The sequence below is a fragment of the Schistocerca piceifrons genome, chromosome 7 (genome assembly GCF_021461385.2).
Source record: "Schistocerca piceifrons isolate TAMUIC-IGC-003096 chromosome 7, iqSchPice1.1, whole genome shotgun sequence".
Lineage (NCBI taxonomy): Eukaryota > Metazoa > Arthropoda > Insecta > Orthoptera > Acrididae > Schistocerca > Schistocerca piceifrons.
The window spans coordinates 51,088,741-51,113,020 of record NC_060144.1 but is presented as its reverse complement, the minus strand read 5'-3'; the positions used below and the strand labels follow the sequence as shown (position 1 = coordinate 51,113,020).

The 24,280-nt window shown below is 39.6% G+C and overlaps 1 protein-coding gene across 2 annotated transcripts in view; it reads right to left on the bottom strand.

Moving 5' to 3' along the window:
- Positions 1–24,280, bottom strand: part of LOC124805368 (carboxypeptidase N subunit 2-like) — a 221,893-nt gene that overhangs the window by 86,403 nt on the left and 111,210 nt on the right. For both annotated transcript variants that reach the window (XM_047265921.1, XM_047265920.1), the window contains exon 5: positions 3,939–4,178. In XM_047265921.1, the coding sequence (XP_047121877.1) occupies positions 3,939–4,178 (240 nt within the window). The remainder of the gene's footprint in view (positions 1–3,938; positions 4,179–24,280) is intronic.

Here is a 24,280-nt window from a genome sequence, read left to right as displayed (position 1 = left end):
ATACACTGTCACCAGTTGGCCAGGCAGTATTCCCTATCCGAGGGATATTCTGGTGTGAAAGGAATGACAGCTGTCAATATGCAGGTACTGTTGGTGGTTGCCAGGTTTAATGTGGACAAGGTGCAGATGGAGCCATCAGAGAGAAGGAGGTCGACATCTATGAAGGTGACTTGATGGGTTCAGAAGGACCATGTGAAACAGATGGGAGAGAAGGTGTTGCAGTTGTGAAGTGACAAAGATAGTATGTTCTGGCCCTGAGTCCAGATCATGAAGATACCATCAGTGAACCTGAACCAGGCTAGGGGTTTGGTGTTTTGGGAGGCTAGGAATGATATAGTGAGTTTGGAGTCTGAAGAACATTGTGAAAGGTAGTGTTCAATAGCAATAAGACCATGGGCATGAGGGATGTCAGCATATATGGGGTGGCATCTACAGTGATGAGTATGGATCCAGGAGGTAAAGGGCTGGGTATGGTGGAGAGTTGGTGAAGTTAGTGGATGGTGTCTTTGATGTGGGATTCTCGATTACGGGCAACTGGATGGAGATGTTGATCTGTCAGGGCAGAAATTCTTTCAGTGGGGGCATTATAGCCAGCCACAGAGGGTTTCCAGGGTTGTTCAATTTGTGGATTTTTGGGAGCATATAGAAGATGGGTGTGTGGGGTCTCATAGGGGTGAGGAGGGAAACTGATTCTGGGGAGACATCCCAGCAAGGGTCTAGGGCTTTAAGCAGGTATATGAGGCTGTTTTGGTCTTCTGGAGGGGGGGGGGGGGGGGAGGGCGAGATCCCTCTGGCAGAGTTTATAGTTGGAGGAGTCAGATAATTTGCAGAGCTCTTCAGGCAGGTGGTCACTGTGATTCATAACAACAATTGTGGAACATTTGTCTGCAGGTAGGATGATTAGGTCAGAATTTGTTTTGAGGTTGAGTATGACTGTTCTTTCTTCTACTGAAAGGTAGGTGTTTTGAGGAAGGGACCTAGGGAAGGAGGGTGAGGCTAAGTTGGAGGTAAGGAATTTCTGGAAGGTGATCAGTGAGTGGTTAGGGGGGAGGGGGGAGGATTACAGTTGGATGGTGGTATGTACTGGAAGAGGCAGGGTTCAATGTTGTAATTAGGGTGCTTATGGTAGGAGGGATTGGTGCCAAAGGAGTTTTTCCATTGCAGGGATCAGGAGAAGGAGAGTAGGTCTTTGAAAAGCCCAGCAGGGTTAATTTTGGGTGTAGGGCTAAATGTAAGGCCTTTGGATAGGACTGAAAGTTCTGTGGAGTTGGTCACCTTCCAGGAACTCCTTACCTCCAACTTAGTCTCACCATCCTTCTCCAGGTCCCTTTCTCAGAACATCAACCTTTCAGTAGACAAAAGAACAACTGTACACAACCTCAAAACAAATTTGACCTAATCATCCTACCTGCAGACAAACATTCCACCAGTGTTGCTATGAATTACACTTACTACCAGGCAGAAGGCCTCTACCAATTATCTGACAACTCCATGTATAAACTCTGCCAGTGTGATCCCATCCCAGAGGTTCAACACAAACTCCAGTCCCTTCTTAAAGTCCTAGGCCCTTCCCAGAACATCTCTCCTCTATCCACTTTCATCCTCACCCCTATGACACCTTGCACACCCACCTCCTACATGCTCCCCAAAATCCACAAACCCAACAATCCTGGACACTCCATTATGGCTGGTTATCATGCCCCCCACTGAAAGAATTTTGGCTCTGACAGACCAACATATCCAACAAGTTGCCCATAATCTAGAATCCCATGTCAAAGACACCTACCACTATCTTCACCAACTCTCCACCATCCCCAACACTTTACCTCTGGGATCCATACTTGTCACTGTTGATGCCACCTCCCTAATATGTCAATATCCCTCATGCCCATGGTCATATGGCTATCGAACACCACCTTTATCAATGTCCTTCAGACTCCAAACTCACTACCTCATTCCTCATACACCTTACTAACTTTATTCCAACCCACAACTACTTTTCCTTTGAGGGGAATGTACTAGGTGATCAAAAAGACAGTATAAATTTGAAAACTTAATAAACCATGGAATAATGTAGATAGAGAGGTAAAAATTGACACACATGCTTGGAATGACATGGGGTTGATAGGTGTGACCTGAAGCCAAACTGTTGTTCATTTAAAATTTTGTTGGTTCCAAAATACCTGTATATCTGCTTATGCACACAATTTTCTACTAACTTGGATATGATTGGTACTATTGAAATGGGTCTGTAGTTATTTGGGAGGTTTCTTTCACCTTTTTTATACACAGGCAAAGCAACTGTGAGCTTAAGACAGTTGGGGAATATTCCTTCATCAAGTACTCTGTTTGAGAGTGAGAGAAGTGGCATTTCAATTTCTTTTGCTATACATTTAATGATGAGATTACTGAGTCCATAATAATCTTCTGTTTTGGAATTACTTAATTTGTTTATTGACTTATGAATATCATTTAATGTGATTCGGGTCCAAGTGAACTTCTCACTTCTTGTCTGTTTTGCACAAGTGAGCAATGCTTATGCATCAGAGGCAGAATTGATGGGTGGGGTGGTGACGCTATTTACAAAATATTCATTGAGAATATTGTAGTCAATAGGGATACTCCTTTCTTTATTGGTATTATTAATTTCCCTTTCAATGACAGTCCAGGCAGCTTTACATTTATTTTTAGAATTTAAAATATATTCATCATTTGCACAGCACTTAGCGTTTTTTATTTCTAATCTGTAAAGATTTCTCATTTTAGTGTAATTTTCCTTGTCCCTATCACTGTTATGAGATTTGTCTTTCATATTCATCAGTAGTATTCTGAGTTTGTTAAGTTGTGGGGTGTACCACTTGTTAGTATTTTGTTGCTTATGAGTAATATTACTCTGGTACCTTTTGGTTACCAAGGGGCATGTCATTTCTACTATATGCTTGATCTCTGTCAGGAAAATGGAAAAACATTTATTAATCGTTTTCTTGTTATCCATTATATGAGTCCAATCCATTTCTTTTAACTGGTTTATCATTTTGTTTACATGTTCCACTACTATAATCAGGCTGACAAAAGATGCTCATGATAGTAGGAATGTGTTATAGATAGTTAGTAGATAGCAAACACAGAACTGTGCATGTTTTGTGTTGATACATGTAGAAATGAAAATGAAAGCATGCAACAGGAAATCACAAAGTGCAACAGCCACTGAGTATTTCCAGCTGCTGTGAAGGGGTCACTTATGCCTGGAAATTGTGGCTTGGCAATGTTTTGGATGGTGGAGAGAAAAGGGCACTGGGAGGAGCAGGAGATGAATTTCATCACTGGAAGCCTCCTATGTCTCAAGAGCTCACACCTTGTGAGGGTAACGTAAAAGACCACATTTTTATCCCTCATACCTGACCCTCTTTAACATCTGTGACATCACATTGTTGAAGCTGTGAATTTGATAACAAGAGACCAACTGCTTTGTGTGTGGCAGGAAATGAGCCACTGTTTTGATAGTTGTTGTGTAACACATGATGCTCATATTCAATGCATAAAAATTTGAAATTTTTCTCATTCCAGGAATATTGGAATTGTTTCTCTATGTTTTGTAGTTTGGAAGCAATAAACGTTCAAAATCTGTTCCATCTTTTTGAATAGCCCTGCAATGAAGAGTCTCCATAACATTAACGGTGTGGACACTGATTGTTTCAGAAATGTGTATCAGCAGGTCCTAATGTTGTGTAGTTGAAAAAGACTAAAAAATTTTTATGATATGCTTATATTGCCAACAGTTATGATGTAACACAATTGTCAATACAGTTATTTGATCATCAGTAAAATATCAGAAGGATCTTTACACTTAAAGATTACAAATGACTCATGAATAATCTGTGACATGTCAACATTTCTTTAACAGATTTAACAAATTATACAATTTTTCCTGTTCATACCTCTGAAGACCTATGTTATGCTGTAAAAGCAGCTCCACGTCAAGATTTTCCAGTCTGTTGCCTGTAATACCAAGACGGTTGAGCTTCTGACAGTTTTGAAGTGCAGCTGCAGGTAACTGCTTTAAGTAATTATCAGACAAATCAAGCCATCGTAGTTTTGTTGTACTTTCCAGCAAATTTACATTTAGCTCAGAAGAGTGTGTGTCTTTCATCAGCAACACTCGAAGTTCTGCATTGTGGCTGTAACATTAAATTTTGTTTAAAATTATCACAATATGTGTATAATTAATTAAGCTTTATTTGTACATTATATTTAGCTGTTACATTTATAGCGGCTCTGTATTACTGGACAAGTTATCTTCTACATGACAAATTAAAACATTGTTTGCTATAAACAATTAAATCTTCACCAACTGTACTCACAAATTTTTATTTGCGCATAATTTTATATAAGTAAAATCATTAAAGATCTTCACACTACATCTACAACTACACACATACTTCACAAACCACAATACAATGTATGACTGTAGGTACCTTGTACCACTATTAGTCATTCACTTTCCTGTTACACTCGCAAATGGGGCAAGGAAGAAACTACTATCTAAATACATCTGTATGAGACCTAATTTCTCTTATGTTGTCATTTTGGTCCTTACATGAAATGTACATTTGTAACAGTAGAGTCATTACTCAGTCAGCTTCAAATGCCAGTTCTTGAAATTTTCTCGATATGCTCCTTGAAAAGAATGACATCTTTCCTCCAGGGATTACTATTTGAGTTCACAAAGCATCTCCACAGCATTCACTTGTGGACTGAATTTACCAGTAGCAAATCAAAAATCTAGCAACATACTTCTGAACTGCTTCCTTTAAACTGACCTCCTGGGGATACCAAACACTTGAGCAGTACTCAAGACTGCGTTGTATCAGTGTTTCTACACATGGTCTCCTTTATAGATGATCTACATTTTCTTATTTCTACACATAGTCTCCTTCATAGATGAGCTACATTTTCTTAGAATTCTCTCAATAATCTGCACCAACCTTACATACTTGTATCACTTCATATCACTTTGAGCCATTACAATATTTTGAAAAGGATAGCTGCTACTCACCATATAGCAGATATGCTGGGTAACAGATAGGTACAAAAAAAGACTGTCAGAAAGTTAACTTTCCTACAGTCTTTTTGTTGTGCCTGTCTGCGACTCAGCATCTCCACTATATGGTGAGTAGCTACTATTCTTTTCATGATATTGTTATATTACACCCTGGATTTTTCATTATTTCGTTTTACACACTTACACCCAGGTATGTAATTGGTATGACTGTGTCAAGTAGCATACCGCTAATACTGTATAGGAACATTATAGGATTATTTTACCTCCTCATCTGCATCAGTTTCTATTTTCCCACATTTAAAACAATCTGCCATTCATCACATCAAATAGATATCCTAAATCATCCAGTATACTATGATGTGCGGCTGTTTGCTGATGATGCTGTGGTGTACGCGAAGGTGTAGTCGTTGAGTGACTGTAGGAGGATACAAGATGACTTGGACAGGATTTGTGATTGGTGTAAAGAATGGCAGCTAACTCTAAATATAGATAAATGTAAATTAATGCAGATGAATAGTAAAAAGAAACCCGTAATGTTTGAATACTCCATTAGTAGTGTAGAGCTTGACATAGTCACGTCGATTAAATATTTAGGCGTAACATTGCAGAGCGATATGAAGTGGGACAAGCATGTAATGGCAGTTGCAGGGAAGGCGGATAGTTGTCTTTGGTTCATTGGTAGAATTTTGGGAAGATGTGGTTCATCTGTAAAGGAGACTGCTTATAAAACACTAATACGACCTTTTCTTGAGTACTGCTCAAGTGTTTGGGATCCCTATCAGATCGGATTGAGGGAGGACATAGAAGCAATTCAGAGGCGGGCTGCTAGATTTGTTACTGGTAGGTTTGATCATCACGCTAGTGTTACGGAAATGCTTCAGGAACGCAGGTGGAAGTCTCTGGAGGAAAGAAGGCGTTCTTTTCATGAATCACTACTGAGGAAATTTAGAGAACCATCATCTGAGGCTTACTGCAGTACAATTTTACTGCCTGCCGCCAACTTATATTTCATGGAAAGACCACAAAGATAAGATAAGAGAGATTAGGGCTCGTACAGAGGCATATAAGCAGTCATTTTTCCCTCGTTCTGTTTGGGAGTGGAACAGGGAGAGAAGATGCTAGTTGTGGTACGAGGTACCCTCCACCATGCACTGTATGGTGGATTGCAGAGTATGTATGTAGATGTAGATGTAGATGAGCAGTCATTAAGAACAACTGCTTCTACAGCTTAAGAAGTCTTTGAGCCACTCGCATATCTGGGAACCCATTCTTTATTCTTGGACCTTTATTAACTATCTGTAGTGGGGCACTGTGTTGAATGTTTTCCAAAAATCTAGAAATGTTGAATCTGCCTGTTGCCCTGCATCCATGGTTTTCAGGATATTGGGCATGAAAAGTACTAGAACAAGTATATACAGAATTTGAAGGAAATGTGCTTAAATACTGAGATAACATGAGAGGTGGGCATTATATCACATTCTTGGAGACATACACACATTCATAATTTAAGTCATAATATTATCCATATTTTTGACACAATGCATTTATTGATTACCATGCAAAATAAAATGGCTGACCTGATATTTTGCTAATATTTAAGTTGGCATATCCCAATGGTATTTCCTTCTTAATTAAGTTTAGCAGATGATAAAGTATAAGTGACCTATGTGCCTGAGGGAGGACATTCTTTAAAACATCCTCTTCAGTGATGACCACTACAGAACCTCCTGTTTTCTCATTATTCATTATGTTTCTTTTCCCCCTGCAAATTTTCCTGGCATGAAGGAGAAATATATCAGTCCTTTGCCTAAATCAACATTGGTTAACAAAAGATCACAACAAAATTCTTAGCAAATTAGAGAACTATGTTGTAGCCAGTAGCATCTGTATGTTGTGGTCTTCAGTCCAGAGATTGATTTGATGCAGCTCTCCATGCTAATCTATCCTGTGCAAGCCTCTTCATCTCCGAATAACTACTGCAACCTACATCCTTCTGAATCTGCTTACTGTATTCATCTGTTGGTCTCCCTCTACAATTTTTATCCTCCATGCTTCCCTCCAGTACTAAATTGGCGATCCTTTGATGTCTCAGAACTTGTTCTATGATCCCTTCTTCTGTTCAAGTTGTGCCACAAATTCCCCTTCTCCCCAATTCTATTCAGTACCTCCTCATTAGTTACATGTTCTACCCATCTAATCTTCAGCATTCTTCTGTAGAACCAGATTTTGAAAGCTTCTCTTCTCTTCTTGTCTAAACTGGTTATTGTTCATGTTTCACTTCCACGCATTGTTACACTCCATACAAATAATTTCAGAGAAGATTTCTTGACACATAAATCAGTACTCAATATTAGCAAATTTCTCTTCTTCCAAAATGATTTTCTTGCAATAGACAGTCTATATTTTATATCCTCTATACTTCGACCATAATCAATTATTTTGTTCCCCAAATAGCAAAACTCATTTACTACTGATGTGTCTCATTTCCTAATCTAATACCGAGCGAGGTGGCGCAGTGGTAGCACACTGGACTCGCATTCGGGAGGACGACGGTTAAATGCCGCGTCCGGCCATCCTGATTTAGGTTTTCCGTGATTTCCCTAAATCGCTCCAGGCAAATGCTGGGATGGTTCCTTTGAAAGGGCACAGCCGACTTCCTTCCCCATCCTTCCCTAATCCGATGAGACCGATGACCTCGCAGTTTGGTCTCTTCCCCCAAACAATCCAAATCCTAATCTAATACCCTCAGCATCACTGGATGTAATTCAACTGCATTCCATAACCCTTGTTTTGCTTTGGTTGATGATCCTCCATTCAAGACACTTTCCATTAAGTTCAGCTGCTCTTCCAGCTCCTTTGTTGTCTCTGACAGAATTACAATGTCCATGGCAAACGCCGGGAAAATTTCAGAAGTCACCTCAAAGTTTTTATTTCTTCTCCATGGATATTAATTCCTACTCCAAATTTTTCTTTTGTTTCTTTTACTGGTTGCTCACTATACAGATTGAATAACATCGGAGATAGGTTACAACCCTGTCTCACTCCCTTCTCAACCACTGTTTCCCCTTCATGCCCCTTGACTCTTATAACTGCCATCTGGTTTCTGTACAAATTGTAAATAGCCTTTTGCTCCCTGTATTTTACCCCTGCTACCGTCAGAATTTCCAAGGGAGTATACCAGTCAACATTGTAAAAAGCTTTCTCTAAGTCTATAAATGCTAGAAACATAGATTTGCCTTTACTTATCTTCTAAGATAAGTCATAGAGTCAGTAGTGCCTCTTGTGTTCCAACTTTGCTACAGAATCCAAACTGATCTTCCCAGAGGTCAGCTTCTACCAGTTTCTCCATTCATCTATAAAGAATGTGTGTTAGTATTTTGCAACTGTGACTTATTAAACTGATGGTCCAGTAATTTTCAAATCTGTTGACATCTGCTTTCTTTGGGATTGGAATTATTATATTCATCTTGAAGTCTGAGGGTATTTCGCCAGTCTCATACATTTTGCTCACCAGGTGGAAGAGTTTCGTCGTGGCTGGCTCTCCCAAGGCTATCAGTAGCTCCATTGGAATGTTGTCCACTTCCACAGTCTTGTTTCAACTTAGGTCTTTCAGTTCTCTGTCAAATTCTTCACACAGTATCATTTCTCCCATTTCATCTTCATCTATATCGTCTTCCATTTCCATAATATTGCCCTCAAGTACATCGCCCTTGTATAGACCCTCTATATACTCCTTCCACCTTCCTACTTTCCCTTCTTTGCTCTTGATATTCATAAAGGTGGTTCTCTTTTCTCCAAAGGTCTCTTTAATTTTCATGTAGGCAGTATCTATCTTACCCCTAGTGACACATGCTCCTACATCCTTACATTTGTCCTCTAGCCATCACTGCTTAGCCATTTTGCACTTCCTGTTGATCTCATTTTTGAGAAGTTTGTATTCCTTTTTGCCTGCTTCATTTACTGCATTTTTGTATTTTCTCCTTTCATCAATTAAATTCAATATCTCTTCTATTATCCAAAGATTTCTACTATCCCTTGTCTTTTTACCTACTTGGTCCTCTGCTGCCTTCACTATTTCATCTGTCAAAGCTACCCATTCTTCTTCCACTGTATTTCTTTCCCCCATTCTTGTCAATCATTCCCTAATACCCACTCTGAATCTTTCTACAACCTCTGGTTCTTTCAGTTTATCTAGGTCCCATCTCCTTAAATTCCTACCTTTTTGCTGTTTCTTCACTTTTAATCTACAGTTCATAACCAATAAATTGTGGTCAGAGTCCACATCTTCCCCAGGAAATGTCATACAATTTGAAACCTAGTTCCTAAATCTCTGTCTTACCATTATATAATGTATTTGAAACCTTCCAGTATCTCTAGGACTCTTCCATGTATACAACCTTCTTTCATGATTCTTAAACCAAGTGTTATCTATGAGTAAATTTTTCTCTGTGCAAAATGCTACCATGAGGCTTCCCCTTTCATTCATTACTCTCAGTCCATATTCACCTATTACTTTTCCTTCTCTTCCTTTTCCTACAATTGCATTCCAGTCCCCCATGACTACTAAATTTTCATCTCCCTTCATTATCTGAATAACTTCTTTTATCGCATCATACATTTCTTCAATCTCTTCATCATCTACTGAGCTAGCTGGCATATAAATTTGTACTACTGTGGTAGGCCTGGGCTTGGTGTCTGTCTTGGCTACAATAATACATTCACTATGCTGTTTGTTGTAGCTTATCTATGTTCCTATTTTTTTATTCATTATTAAATCGACTTCTGTATTACCGTTATTTGATTTTGTATTTATAACCCCATATTCACCTGACCAGAAGTCTTTTCTTCCTGCCACCAAACTTCACTAATTCCCACTTTATCTAACTTTAACCTATCCATTCCCCTTTTTAAATTTTCGAATCTACCTGCTGAATTAAGGGATCTGACATTCCACACTGCGATCCGTAGAATGCCAGTTTTGTTTCTTCTGATAATAATGCCCCCCTGAGTAGGCCCCACCTGGAGATCCAAATGGGGGACTATTTTATTTCTGGAATATTTTACACAAGATGACATCACCATCATTTAACCATTCAGTAAAGCTGCATGCCCTTAAGAAAAATTACGTTGTATGTTCCCCTTGCTTTCAGCCATTCGCAGTACCAGCACAGCAAGGCCATTTTGGTTGATGTTACAAGACCAGATCAGTCAATCATCCAGACTGTTGCCCCTGCAACTACTGAAAAGGCTGCTGCCCCTCTTCAGCAACCACAAGTTTGTCTTACAGATACCCCTCGATTGTGGTTGTGCCTACGGTATGGCTATCTGTATCACTGAGGCACGCAAACCTCCCCACTGATGGCAAGGTCCATGGTTCATTGAGGGGAGCTTTTGTATAAGGAACAAAATCGTGGGGGTTCCTGCATACTAATTAAAAGTTCTTTAACAGATTATTTTCAATTTCTATTTGATGAGGATGTATTTGAAAGTTGCTATATAGAATTTGAGAGACAAAATATTCTTATAATTTCAATATACAGAATCCTAGGTAAAGAAGTGACAAAAGAAACCAAAGAGTCACTGAAAATGACCAGCATTAACTGTGACATCCAGTGCACGTATCTGGGGAAACCGACACCAGACCAATCACCAAGGAATACAATGCCAAGATCGCTCACTCAACTGCAGGAGTGCTGAGCTATCAAAAATAGATGAACCAGCCATCAGAAAAATGTGCATCACACAATGCTTTAGAAATGAAAATACACTCTGAGACAAAAAAAAGTGATTCACCATGCAGGAGTTATGGAAATCGGCCACAAATTGATATTCATACAATTAGCAATGGGAAATTCAAAACTGTAAACTTTGGCGGCCGATGGATAAATGTGTGATGCTGCAGTGCAGTTTCACCACACAGCTGGCAAGGATAGTAAACAGGAGACATGTTCATACCAGGGCATAAAGTGTTTGTGGATTTCATTCCATGTTTTCAGTTGGGTAGTAACTGTGCCTCGCAGACAGGTGTGTGAACAATATACATAGATGTCAGCATTTGAGAGAGGTCATGTAGTTGGGCTCGAAAAAGCCAGCTGAAGTAACTGGCGAATCACTTGACATTTGAATATTAACAATGCCACTATTGAACATTGTTGGCAGGAATGGATGAACTGTGATGAAACACAGCATCAAGAAGGTTAGTGGATGACCTGGAGAGATGACAGCATGTGAGGACCAAGCAATGGTCTAGGAGGCACTCAGAGCCCCAGATTCATCATTATGATCTATCTAATGTGCAACTGGTGCTTCAGTGATCACAAGACTATTAATAGGCAACTAACAGAAAGAGTTCCGAGCTCACGGTGCCCCTTGCGCTGAATACCACTGATCTTTGTACACCAACAAGCCTGTTTGCAGTGGTGTTGGGTGTGTGCAGCCTGGAATCTCATTGACTGGAATAGAATTGTCTTCAGTGATGAGTCCCACTTTAGACTGAGTCCTGATGAACAAAGGAAGACACGTCTGGAAATGCCATGGACAGCTATGGGATGCCAACCTGATTGTCACCTGGCATATGGGCCAACACACAGGTGTGATGGTCTTGGGTGCTAGTTTCATTTCATAGCAGAACTCCTTTGTTTGTCATCTGCAGCAACATTACAGCACAGCAGTATGTCCCTATTTTGTTGTCCTTCTCGGCAAGCCATCCTGGGGTTACATTTCAGCAAGATAATGCCTGCCTGCATACAGCAAGACTTTCTACTACTTCACCAGCTGGGAAGAATCTGGCACGATATCCCTGAGGAAGAAGTCCAACAATTCTGTCACGCTGAATAATTACTTGCATAAGGGCCTTATGTGGGCCAATGAGTAATTGCTTGTGTAAGGGCCACTGGTAGAGCAATGCTCAATTTGAGAAGCTCTTCTCTTGAATAAAATCATCCAATTTTTCTGAAACTGTCTGAATTGTTTGTCTGTACAAGTACATCACATCTACTGATTTCCATCCCATTCAGATAATTCCTTTGTGGTGTGTCTTTTTTTTCCTTAGAGTGTATAAACTTGTTTTATCATAGGCTTCATGAAAAATACTGGGCAGTGGACCATTCTACAAAAAATTCTAAAAATTTTGTCAGATGTCTTCAAAGAATATTGCATGTTTTTAATGAAATATTGCCCCTACAGTCTGCCACAAAAAAGCAAGCAAGCAGAAATGGATACATAACTGTTGGTATAAAGGTGTCAAGTGCCAGGAAAAGATAATTGCATAATTAACTGAAAAGTAATGCAAATACAGATTTTATAAACTATGTAAAAAGGTCTAAAATTGTATTTGGAAGGAAGATTCTGAATCACACAAATAAATCAAAGCCAATATGAAACAATGGAAAGTCCAGGATAGAATAATACCAGTATTGTGAAAAGGATAGATTACTACTCAGCACATAGTGGAGATACTGAGTCACAGACAGGAATGACAAAAAGACTGTCAAACAAGTAAGCATTCAGCCAGAAAGGCCTTCATTGGAATCAGACAACCTCCTCCCCCCCCCCCCCCCCCCCCCCCCCCTCACACACACACACACAAATGCAAAACACAAACACACATATGACCATAGACTGGCTCCTGAGAACAGAACTGGCCTCATGGAAACATATTCTGTCTACCTCTTGGGGATATTTCTAGAAACAAATTATCCTTGTCTTCTCCTATAAGCTAAGTGGTGAACAAGCTAAACAGTCTTGCATTCACAATGACAATGTTGTCCTACAATAGGACACTAGGAAAGTTGTTTACCACAACTATTTTGAATCCACTGTGAGGTATTGAATAATCATTTGAGGGAATGCAAGTACAGCAAATAGGATATTATAACTATAAAAAATTTAACTGGTATTTGAAATATGTGCATTACTAAGCCTAGGGATTCATACTGACTGTTATTCATGGATCTAGATATTTTAAGTATTCTGTATATTTACATTTATGAGCTCTTTACCTTTATATGTACCAATCCACAATTATTTATAGAAAACCATTCTCAATATGTGTATGACACAAAAAAACAAAGATAATTTCATGTTACAATCACAAATTAAAACTCATCTCCCAAATTCCTCAAAACAGGACTATGAAAATTTATAACAAATTAAAAGTTAAAAACTTTCACAATATGTAACTAGGCTTATTGAAGATAAAATTACATGCCACACTAGTGCAAAAATGTTATTATTCAATCATGGAATTTTTAAATGATGATAAACATTCCTTTGTGGAGTAGTGTAACAAATTAGTAATTATGATTTTAAATTAAGATCAATTACAGATTTTTTGACACACTGAATGTATCTCAGTTAAATTATTTGTATTGATGAGTCTCCTGCACACTAAATCAATGGTTTAAATGATGGGAAGACCAGATTGGAATATCAATAATATTAGGAAAACTCATGCATGTCACCACAAATCACCAGCAGCTCAGATCGGAATGTAACTATCACAATACATGAAAGCAACAATCTGGAATGGAATGAGGAGGGGAAGCAGGAGGGATAGCAGCTTACGACAGGAGGTGAGAGGAACCACTGCTACCTGGCAGGGCATGCAGGGATTAGATGGTGGCATGTTAAGACTGCCAAGTGCAGTAGTGGAAGGCTATGGGAAAGTGAGGCAGGGGGAAGAGGGGACAGTGTGCAGAAAAGGACAGGTGCAGGGAAGGGGAAAGTATGGGTGGATGTGTTGGCAGAGAGCCACACACAATGAGGGGACGTGTAAAAAGGGAGAAGGGGGCAGAAACTGTTGGGTGGAGGCCAGTGTAGTTTCAGGAGCACAGAGTGTGTTGTAAGGATAACTCCCATCAGTGCAGTTCAGAAAAGCTGGTGGTGGAGAGGAGGATCCAGATGGAGATGGCCCGGGTTGTGAAGCAGCCATTAAAATCAAGTATGTTATGTTTGGCTGCATATTGTGCCACAGGGTGTTCCACTTTGCTCTTGGCCACAGATTGGTGGTGGCCATTAATCCAAATCCTTGATCTGGACTTATCCTCATTCTTTCACAACCTCACCACCTTCTCTCCCATCTGCTTCACCTGCTCCTCCTCAACCCAGTGAGCCACCTGCCTAGACACTGAACTCCTCCTCTCTGATACCTCCATCCACACCTCCATCCACATTAAACCCACCAACCACCAACAGCACCTGCATTTCAACAGCTGCCATCTCTTCCACACCAAGAATCCCTCCCATACGGCCTCGTTACCTGGGGATGGCATATCAGCAGTGACAAGAGCTCCCTTGCCCAGTATGCTCAAGGTCTCATCAAGCCCTTCAGACAGGCACTATTAACCAGACTTAGTCCACAAACAGATTTCCCATGCCGTTTCCCCAGACATTTCAAATCCTCCCACCAACTGCAAGAACCAGCTACAAAGGAACATACACGTCATTATTACCACACTGGACTGGAACACATCCTTCACCAGGGCTTTGATTATCCATCATCATGCTCAGAAATGAGGGACATCCCATCTAAGATTCTTGCCACCCCTTTTAAAATGGGATTCCATCACCTCCCAAACTCCACAACATTCTAGTCCATCTCTATCCCACTCCCACTTCCAGCCCCTTGCATTAGGGATCATATCTCTGTGGAACAACCCGTTGCAAGTCCTGCCCTATCCACCCACCCAGCACTTCCTATGCCAGTCCTGTCACATGCTTATCCTACACCATCAGAGGCCTGGCCACCTGTGAAACTAGCCAAGACATATACCAGCACTGCTGTGAATGCTGCACAGCTTTTTATGTCAATATGATTACCAACCACCTGACCACCAGGATAAATTGCTACAACTGTGAGCAAAGTGGACCACTCTGTGGCACAACATGCAGTTGAACATAAAATGGCTGCTTCACAACTTGGGCCATTTGGATCCTCTCCTCTACCGTCAGCTTTTCTGAATGGTGCAGATGGGAGTTATAATTACAATACATTCTCCAATTTGGAAATTATCTTGGCCTCAACATACAGCAAGCTACTGTCCCACACCCTTCTCCCAACAGTTTCCACCCCCTATCTCCATCATCTCCTCTCTTTTTACACTTCACATGTCCCCTCACCCTCATTGTGTGCTGCCCTCTACTAACACATCCATCCACCTTTTCCCCTTCCCTGCTACTCTCCTTTTCCACTCCCTGTCTCTGCACTGGCTCCTCTCCCCCCCACCTGCACCATGCTATCCCCAGTCTAAATTGCTGCTTTCATCGAACATGACATTTGCATTTTGGTCTGAGCAGCCAGAGGTAGCAGTCATGTGTGCATGAGGAGTAATTGCTTTTCTGTATGTGAGTGTATTTTTTTCTGTTTGGCCAGAAGCTAATTAGTAACCATCTTTTTGTAATGCCAGTCTGCAACTCAATGTGTCATTTTTATGGTGAGTAGCAATTTACCATTTTTCCAACATTGTTAAATCAATTATTTATTTATGTATGTTATGAGATAATAAAATTCTGATTCTGATTCCAACATAATCAAGTAAATGTCAAGTTACTAATAACAGATAAACAACAGATAAATAATAAATCTGAGGAGGTAACAGCTCTTTTCAATGAAGCAGCTTTCTTATTAATTTACTTCATTTAATTTAGATGACACAAGTGTGAAATGCATCAAGCAGTATAGCGATGGTTTATTATCAATATAGTACACATATTAATTCTCTATGATGTCTTCCTTTTCTCATGTTGCTGTACACCTTAATGAATGAAGTTGTGCTGATGTACATTTAAAAAGAATACTACTTCTACAGAAAAGAGCAATAAGACACATACATGGGATGGGACATAGAGATTCATGTCATGAAGTGTTTGTGGAGCACAAATATCTGACAATATACAGGGTGATTCAAAAAGAATACCACAACTTTAGGAATTTAAAACTCTGCAATGACAAAAGGCAGAGCTAAGCACTATCTGTCGGCGAATTAAGGGAGCTATAAAGTTTCATTTAGTTGTACATTTGTTCGCTTGAGGCGCTGTTGACTAGGCTGAAAACCAAACTACCCGACACAGCCCGTGACAGAGCACTTCATCACTGGCCTCCAAGAAGCCCTGATCTTCCCCCCTGCAATTTCTTCTTATGGGGGTATGTTAAGGATATGGTGTTTTGGCCACCTCTCCCAGCCACCATTGATGATTTGAAACGAGAAATAACAGCAGCTATCCAAACTGTTACGCCCGATATGCTACAGAGAGTGTAGAACGAGTTGGAGTATCGGGTTGATATTGCTCGTGTGTCTGGAGGGGGCCATATTGAACATCTCTGAACTTGTTTTTGAGTGAAAAAAAACCTTTTTAAATACTCTTTGTAATGATGTACAACAGAAGGTTATATTATGTTTCTTTCATTAAATACACATTTTTAAAGTTGTGGTATTCTTTTTGAATCACCCTGTATTCTCTGTATGTCTTCAAAATAGTTGTATTTTTTATATGCCAACCAACAGAAGCTACCAAGGGCAGTGCTGTACATGATCACAACACTAGAACAAAGTGTAACTATTTCCATAACTGAACAACGTTAAAAATGACTGATAGAAGTCCATACATCAGTGGTCTGATTTGGTATAACAAGCTACCAAACTCTCTAAGAATGTACATGGGAAATGTTTTTAAAACAAAATTAAGATCTTTTCTAACAGAAAAATGTTTATATTCTTTCAACAAATTTTAAGATAGTGATAGTAACATGAGGCATTAGCATATCAGTTGCAATATGATAAATGTAAAAAATTGACATAAGAAGCAACAACTACAGAATAGAGTGTATTTTATAAGTGTAAAAATAACCATAGTATTAAGCCTGACATTTGCAAAAGCCATCATTACAATGGCTCCACACAAAGAAAATGTAAATAAATAAATAAAGGAGTTGTGTCATACTGGAGAGTAGACACAATGCAATGATTCACACTGAAAGGCTTTGCAGTAAATGTATAACTTTGTTTATTAGTATTAAATAGTTAAATGCTCCAATTAGATTGTTGATGTCATCCACACAGACAGGTTCCTAATCATGATTTCAGTAACTTCAAAATCAAGCTCAAATATTAATTAGAATTTTATGTAATGTTGTCAATAATTGGCTGACTAAACTGGCAAATTAGAAATGTGCCCTGCCCAGGCAGCTACAAAACAGTAACTAGTTTTCAAGCAGTCTACAAGTAACTTTCACTCTGGTACCACGTACTTACTGGAAGTCGATGTTGTTGTTGTTGTGGTCTTCAGTCCTGAGACTGGTTTGATGCAGCTCTCCATGCTACTCTATCCTGTGCAAGCTTCTACATCTCCCAGTACCTACTGCATCCTACAACCTTCTGAATCTGCTTAGTGTATTCACCTCTTGGTCTCCCTCTATGATTTTTACCCTCCACACTGCCCTCCAGTACTAAATTGGTGATCCCTTGATGACTCAGAACATGTCCTACCAACTGATCCCATCTTCTAGTCAAGTTGTGCAACAAACTCCTCTTCTCCCCAATTCTATTCAATACCTCCTCATTAGTTACGTGATCTACCCATCTAATCTTCAGCAATCTTCTGTAGCGCCACATTTTGAAAGCTTCTATTCTGTTCTTGTCTAAACTATTTATCGGCCATGTTTCACTTCCATACATGGCTACACTCCATACAAATACTTTCAGAAACGACTTCCTGACACTTAAATCAATACTCAATGTTAACAAATTTCTCTTCTTCGGAAACGCTTCCCTTGCCATTGCCAGTCTACATTTTACATCCTCTCTACTTTGACCATCATCAGTTATTTTGCTCCCCAAATAGCAAAACTCCTTTACTACTTTAAGTGTCTCATTTCCTAATCTAATTCCCTCAGCATCACCCAACTTAATTCGACTACATTCCATTATCCTCGTTTTGTTTTTGTTGATGTTCATGTTATACCCTCCTTTCAAGACACTGTCCATTCAGTTCAACTGCTCTTCAAAGTCCTTTGCTGTCTCTGACAGAATTACAACATCATCGATGAACCTCAAAGTTTTTATTTCTTCTCCATGGATTTTAATACCTACTCCAAACTTTTCTTTTGTTTCCTTTACTGCTTGCTCAATCTACAGATTGAATAGCATTGGGGAGAGGCTACAACCCTGTCTCACTCCCTTCCCAACAACTGCTTCCCTTTCATGTCCCTCGACTCTTATAACAGCCATCTGGTTTCTGTACAAATTGTAAATAGCCTTTCGCTCCCTGTATTTTACCCCTGCCACCATCAGAATTTGAAAGAGAGTATTCCAGTCAACATTGTCAAAAGCTTTCTCTAAGTCTACAAATGCTAGAAATGTAGTTTGCCTTTTCTTAATCTTTCTTATAAGATAAGTCGTAGGGTCAGTATTGCCTCATATGATCCAACATTTCTACGGAATCCAAACTGATCTTCCCCGAGGTCGGCTTCTACCAGTTTCTCCATTCGTCTGTAAAGAATTCGCGTTAGTATTTTGCAGCTGTGACTTATTAAACTGATAGTTCGGTAATTTTCACATCTGTCAACACCTGCTTTCTTTGGTATTGGAATTATCATATTCTTCTTGAAGTCTGAGGGAATTTCACCTGTCTCATACATCTTGCTCACCAGATGGTAGAGTTTTGTCAGGACTGGCTCTCCCAAGGCTGTCAGTAGTTCTAATGGAATGTTGTCTACTCCCGGGGCCTTGTTTCGACTTAGGTCTTTCAGTGCTCTGTCAAACTCTACATGCAGTATCATATCTCCTATTTCATCTTCATCTACCTCCTATTCCATTTCCATAATATTGTCCTCAAGAACATCGCCCATGTATAGACCCTCAATATACTCCTGCCACCTTTTTACTTTCCCTTCTTTGCTTAGAACTGGGTTTCCATCTGAGCTCTTGATATTCATGCAAGTGGTTCTCTTTTCTCCAAAGGTCTCTTTAATTTTCCTGTAGGCAGTATCTATCTTACTCCTTGTGAGATAAGCCTCTACATCCTTACATATGTCCTCTAGCAATCCCTGCTCAGCCATTTTGCACTTCCTGTCGATCTCATTTTTGAGACGTTTGTATTCCTTTTTGCCTGCTTCACTTACTGCATTTTTGTATTTTCTCCTTTCATCAATTAAATTCAGTATCTCTTCTGTTACCCAAGGATTTCTACTAGCCCTCGTCTTTTTACCTACTTGATCCTCTGCTGCCTTCACTATTTCATTCCTCAAAGCTACCCATTCTTCTTCTACTGTATTTCTTTCCCCAATTCCTGTCAATTGTTTCCTTATGCTCTCCCTGAAACTCTGTACAACCTCTGGTTCTTTTAGTTTATCCAGGTCCCATCTCCTTAAATTCCCACCTTTTTGCAGTTTCTTCAATTTTAATCTACAGTTCATAACCAATAGATTGTGATCAGAGTCCACATCTGCCCCTGGAAATGTCTTACAATTTAAAATCTGGTTCCTAAATCTCTGTCTTACCATTATATAATCTATCTGAAACCTTTTAGTATCTCCAGGGTTCTTCAATGTATACAACCTTCTTTCATGATTCTTGAACCAAGTGTTAGCTATGGTTAAGTTATGCTCTGTGCAAAATTCTACCAGGAGGCTCTCTCTTTCATTTCTTAGCCCCAATCCATTTTCACCTACTATGTTTCCTTCTCTTCCTTTTCCTACTGTCGAATTCTAGTCACCCATGACTATTAAATTTTCATCTCCCTTCACTACCTGAATAATTTCTTTCATCTCATCATACATTTCATCAATTTCTTCATCAGCTGCAGAACTAGCTGGCATATAAACTTGTACTACTGTAGTAGCTTTGGGCTTCGTGTCTATCTTGGCCACAATAATGCGTTCACTGTGCTGTTTGTAGTAGCTTACCCACACTCCTATTTCTTTATTCATTATTAAACCTATTCCTGCATTACCCCTATTTGGTTTTGTGTTTATAGCCCTGTAGTCACCTGACCATGAGTCTTGTTCCTCCTGCCACTGAACTTCACTAATTCCCACTCTATCTAACTTTAACCTATCCATTTACCTTTTTAAATTTTCTAACCTACCTGCCTGATTAAGGGATCTGACATTCCACACTCCGACCCATAGAACGCCAGTTTTCTTTCTCCTGATAACGACATCCTCTTGAGTAGTCCCCGCCCGGAGATCCGAATGGGGGACTATTTTACCTCTGGAATATTTTACCCAAGAGGATGCCATCATCATTTAATCATACAGTAAAGCTGCATGCCCTCAGGAAAAATTACAGCTGTAGTTTCCCCTTACTTTCAGCCGTTCACAGTACCACAAAAGCAAGGCCGTTTTGGTTAGTGTTACAGGGCCTGATCAGTCAATCATCCAGACTGTTGCCCCTGCAACTACTGAAAAGGCTGCTGCCCCTCTTCAGGAACCACACATTTGTCTGGCCTCTCAACAGATATGCCTCCGTTGCGGTTGCACCTTCGGTACGGCTATCTGTATCGTTGAGACACGCAAGCCTCCCCACCAACGGCAAGGTCCATGGTTCATGGGGGAAGTCAATGTAATGTGTTATTTGACTTAAGTGAAAGAAATGTTCAAAATCAAAAACATTTGTGTTTCATCTCGTATGGGAATTAAAATCATGAGGAGATTTTCGTAAATTTGCAATGGTGCTTAATAAGTGAAGATCAAAATTGTTGGATGTAAGGTCCACTAGTTATGCAAAACACCGTTTTTTCAAAGTTCCCAAACATGTTTCAACAGCTTTGTCCATCCCATCATCAGTGGGTTTCTGTTTTATTTAATCTTTACATTCAGTCTGCATGGTTTTCCAGGACCAATTGCATATTATTTCGTACTGGTAGCTTGTCGTGTTTTTGTGTGGCAACCCCTTTTTCCTCAGCATCCTGATGAGGTGTTGTGAAGCACTCATAAATATAATATATTTTCAAAAAATTGGTCATAAAGAACATTTTACACCTCACCAAAACACACTGTGCACAGAGCACAGAGGTGCTGAAACATGTTTGAGAACTTCGAAAAAACGATGTTTTGCATAACTGGTAGACCTTACATCCAACAGTTTTAAGTGCAAGCACAAAAAATGCAAGAACTGCAAATCCAAATGATGAAGTGAAGATCAGACTCTGTAAACTTACATCAGGTATTGTCATTATATTGGCCCTAAAGACTATTTTTTCCTTATTTTACAATAAAATAAGGTGGCTTCTTCTTATTTTGAGATTTTCACTGTAGTGGCATCTACACTTTCATCAAGATCTATACTCTGAAACCACTGTGAGGTGCATGGAACAGGATACATCCCATTGTACCAGTTATTGGGGTTTTGTCCTGTACCATTCGTGTTTGGAGCATGGGAAGAATGATTGATTGATCCCTCTGTGCATACAGTAATTATTCTAATCTTATCCTTATGATCCATATGTGTGCTATACATAGAGGTTTGTGTATATACCTAGTGTAATCATTTAAAGGTAATTCCTGAAACTTTGTTAATAGACTTTCCCAGGATAATTTATATCTGTCTTCAAGGGTCTACCATTTCAGTTTCTTCAGTATCTTTGTGACACTCTTTACGTGGATTAAACAAACCTGTGACCATTCATGGTGCCCTTATCTCTATGCATTCATTATCCCCTGTTAGTCCTATCTGGTACAGGTCCCACAAACTTGAGCAATATTCTAGGTGATTTGTAAGCTATCTCTTTTGTAGACTGATTGCACTTCCCCAGTAGTCTACCAATAAACTGAAGTCTACCATCAGCTTTACCCACAACTGAACCTATGTGATCATTCCATTTCATATCCCTACAAAGTGTTACACCCAGGTATTTGTATGAGTTGGCTAATTCCAACAGTGACTCATTGATATTATAGCCCTAGGATACTACATTCTTTTCATTTTATGAAGTGTACAATTTTACATTTCTGAACATTTAGAGCAAGTTGCCAATCTCTGCACCATGTTGAAATCTTATCAAGATTTGACTGAATATTTATGCAGCTTCTCTCAGATAGTACTTAATTATAGATAACTGAATCATCTGCAGAAAGCCAGATTTTATTATTAATACTGTGTGCAAGGTCATTAATACACAACATAAACAGCAAGGGTCCCAACACACTTCCCTGGGGCACACCCAAAGTTACATCTACATCTGACGATGACTCTCCACCCAAGATAACATGCTACGTCCTCCCCATCAAAAAGTCTTCAGTCCAGTCAAAGATTTCACTTGATATGTAATATGATCATACTTTTGACAATAAGCATAGGTGCAGTACTGAGTCAAATGCTTTTCAGAAATTATGAAACACTGCATCTATCTGGTTGCCCTGATCCAAAGCTTTCAGGCAAGTTGGGTTTCACACACTTGATGTTTTCAAAATCCATGCTATTGGCATTGAGGAGGTCATTCTGTTCAAGATACTTCGTAATGTTTGAGCTCAGAATATGTTATAAGATTCTACAACAAATCAGTGTCAAGTATATTGAACAGTGGTTTTGTGGATCACTTCTACTACCCTCTTGAGGCTTCCCACTTGCCATTCCATCACTCATTGTCAAATGCATGCAGTCTGCAACTGGCAGAGAAAAAAGCCAAGGGGACATTGAGACAGCTTAATAAGACACAAGGTAAGCAAATCTCCTCCTGTTGAGCCAGGAAAATTGCAAGAAGTTTGATGGGCACTCTCATTAACAGTTGACTGATGTAGCCCTCCACAAGCAACAATTTGCTAAGAACAACTTGCACTGTTGACATGTATGACACAGTAATGTGTCACAGCAGGAACATTCCACATCTCATTATAATTAGTTAAGTGTTTAGGAAGGGGAGGATGCACAACAAGGCCTCTTCTTGTACAAATCATCCCTTAAACACACTGAAATTCCCTGGCAGACCTCTTTGTTTGCTGTCTGACCAGGTGGTACAAATTTCTCAAAGACAATGCCTTTGCAGCCAAAATACACATCTTGACCTTTGTCTAGTTAATGCGCACTTTTCTGTATGAGGAGACCCTTTGTCCAACCACTGTAACAATTGTGTTCATCAGCTGTTATAATGATCTTAAGGAAGTGAACATTACCATTTGCAGTAGCAAGCAGTTCCTAGCTGTTTAAACACAGATCTGCTTCCTATTGTTAATCAACAAATGCAGAATGAATTTGTGCTGACATGATGATCACAAGTTTGTCACTCAAAATTTGATGGCATGATCCTACACTGATGCTCAGTCATCTGCAGCTTCTTGAGCAGTTAATTGATGATTTCTACAGATTACACCACAATCTTTCTGTCATGATCATCATCTGTTGACGTGGAAGGTTGTCCAGACCTGGGATCCTCACTGATCTTCATTCCACCCTGTTCAAAATGCTTACACCACTTATAGTACTGTGCAACTCATACCTTCCCCATATACACACACACACTGATGGCAGGGTGACAGCAGCAAAGCAGCCAGAAGCATTTGCACCATGTATGAGGATAATTTCATTGGACAGAGTATTGCAAGAAAATCATTTTCTCATTTTAAGGATGGTTGTTTTGGCATTAATGACCCTCCACATTCAAGAAGACCTTTGGGGTTTGATGAAATTCATTTAAATGCATTCAACCACAACTATCCACATCAGTGTACAGTACTCAAGAACCTGCAAATGCAATGAACTATGATCATTCCATTATCATGCAACATTTGCATGCAATGGGGAAGGTTCAAAAATCAGGTGTATGTGTAATGTATGCTCTAAGCTAAAATCACAAAAAGCAACAGATGGCCATGTGCATATCTGCTTGCTTGTCATCATTTGGCTCATGAACAACATCTTGCAGATGCAATATAAGAACAATGACCAGGAAGACTGCATGAAATGATGTTACTCCACAATAATGCCTGCCTGCATTCTACTAGACTGACAAAAAATGCTACATGGGAGGTGAGTTGGGAAGTAATTCTGCACACATTTTATTCACCTGATGTTGCACCCTCAGATTTTCACTTTGTCTGTTTTCTATTGAACAACCTTCAAGGAACTTTCTTTCTGGATGAAAATGGGGACCAAAAATGGCTGGATGAGTACTTTGCCACAAAACCTTGTGATTTCTACAGTCATGGAATTGAAAAGTTACCCCAGGATTGGTAGACTGTTATAAATAGTGGAGGAGAATATATTATTGATGGCTAAATTCTCT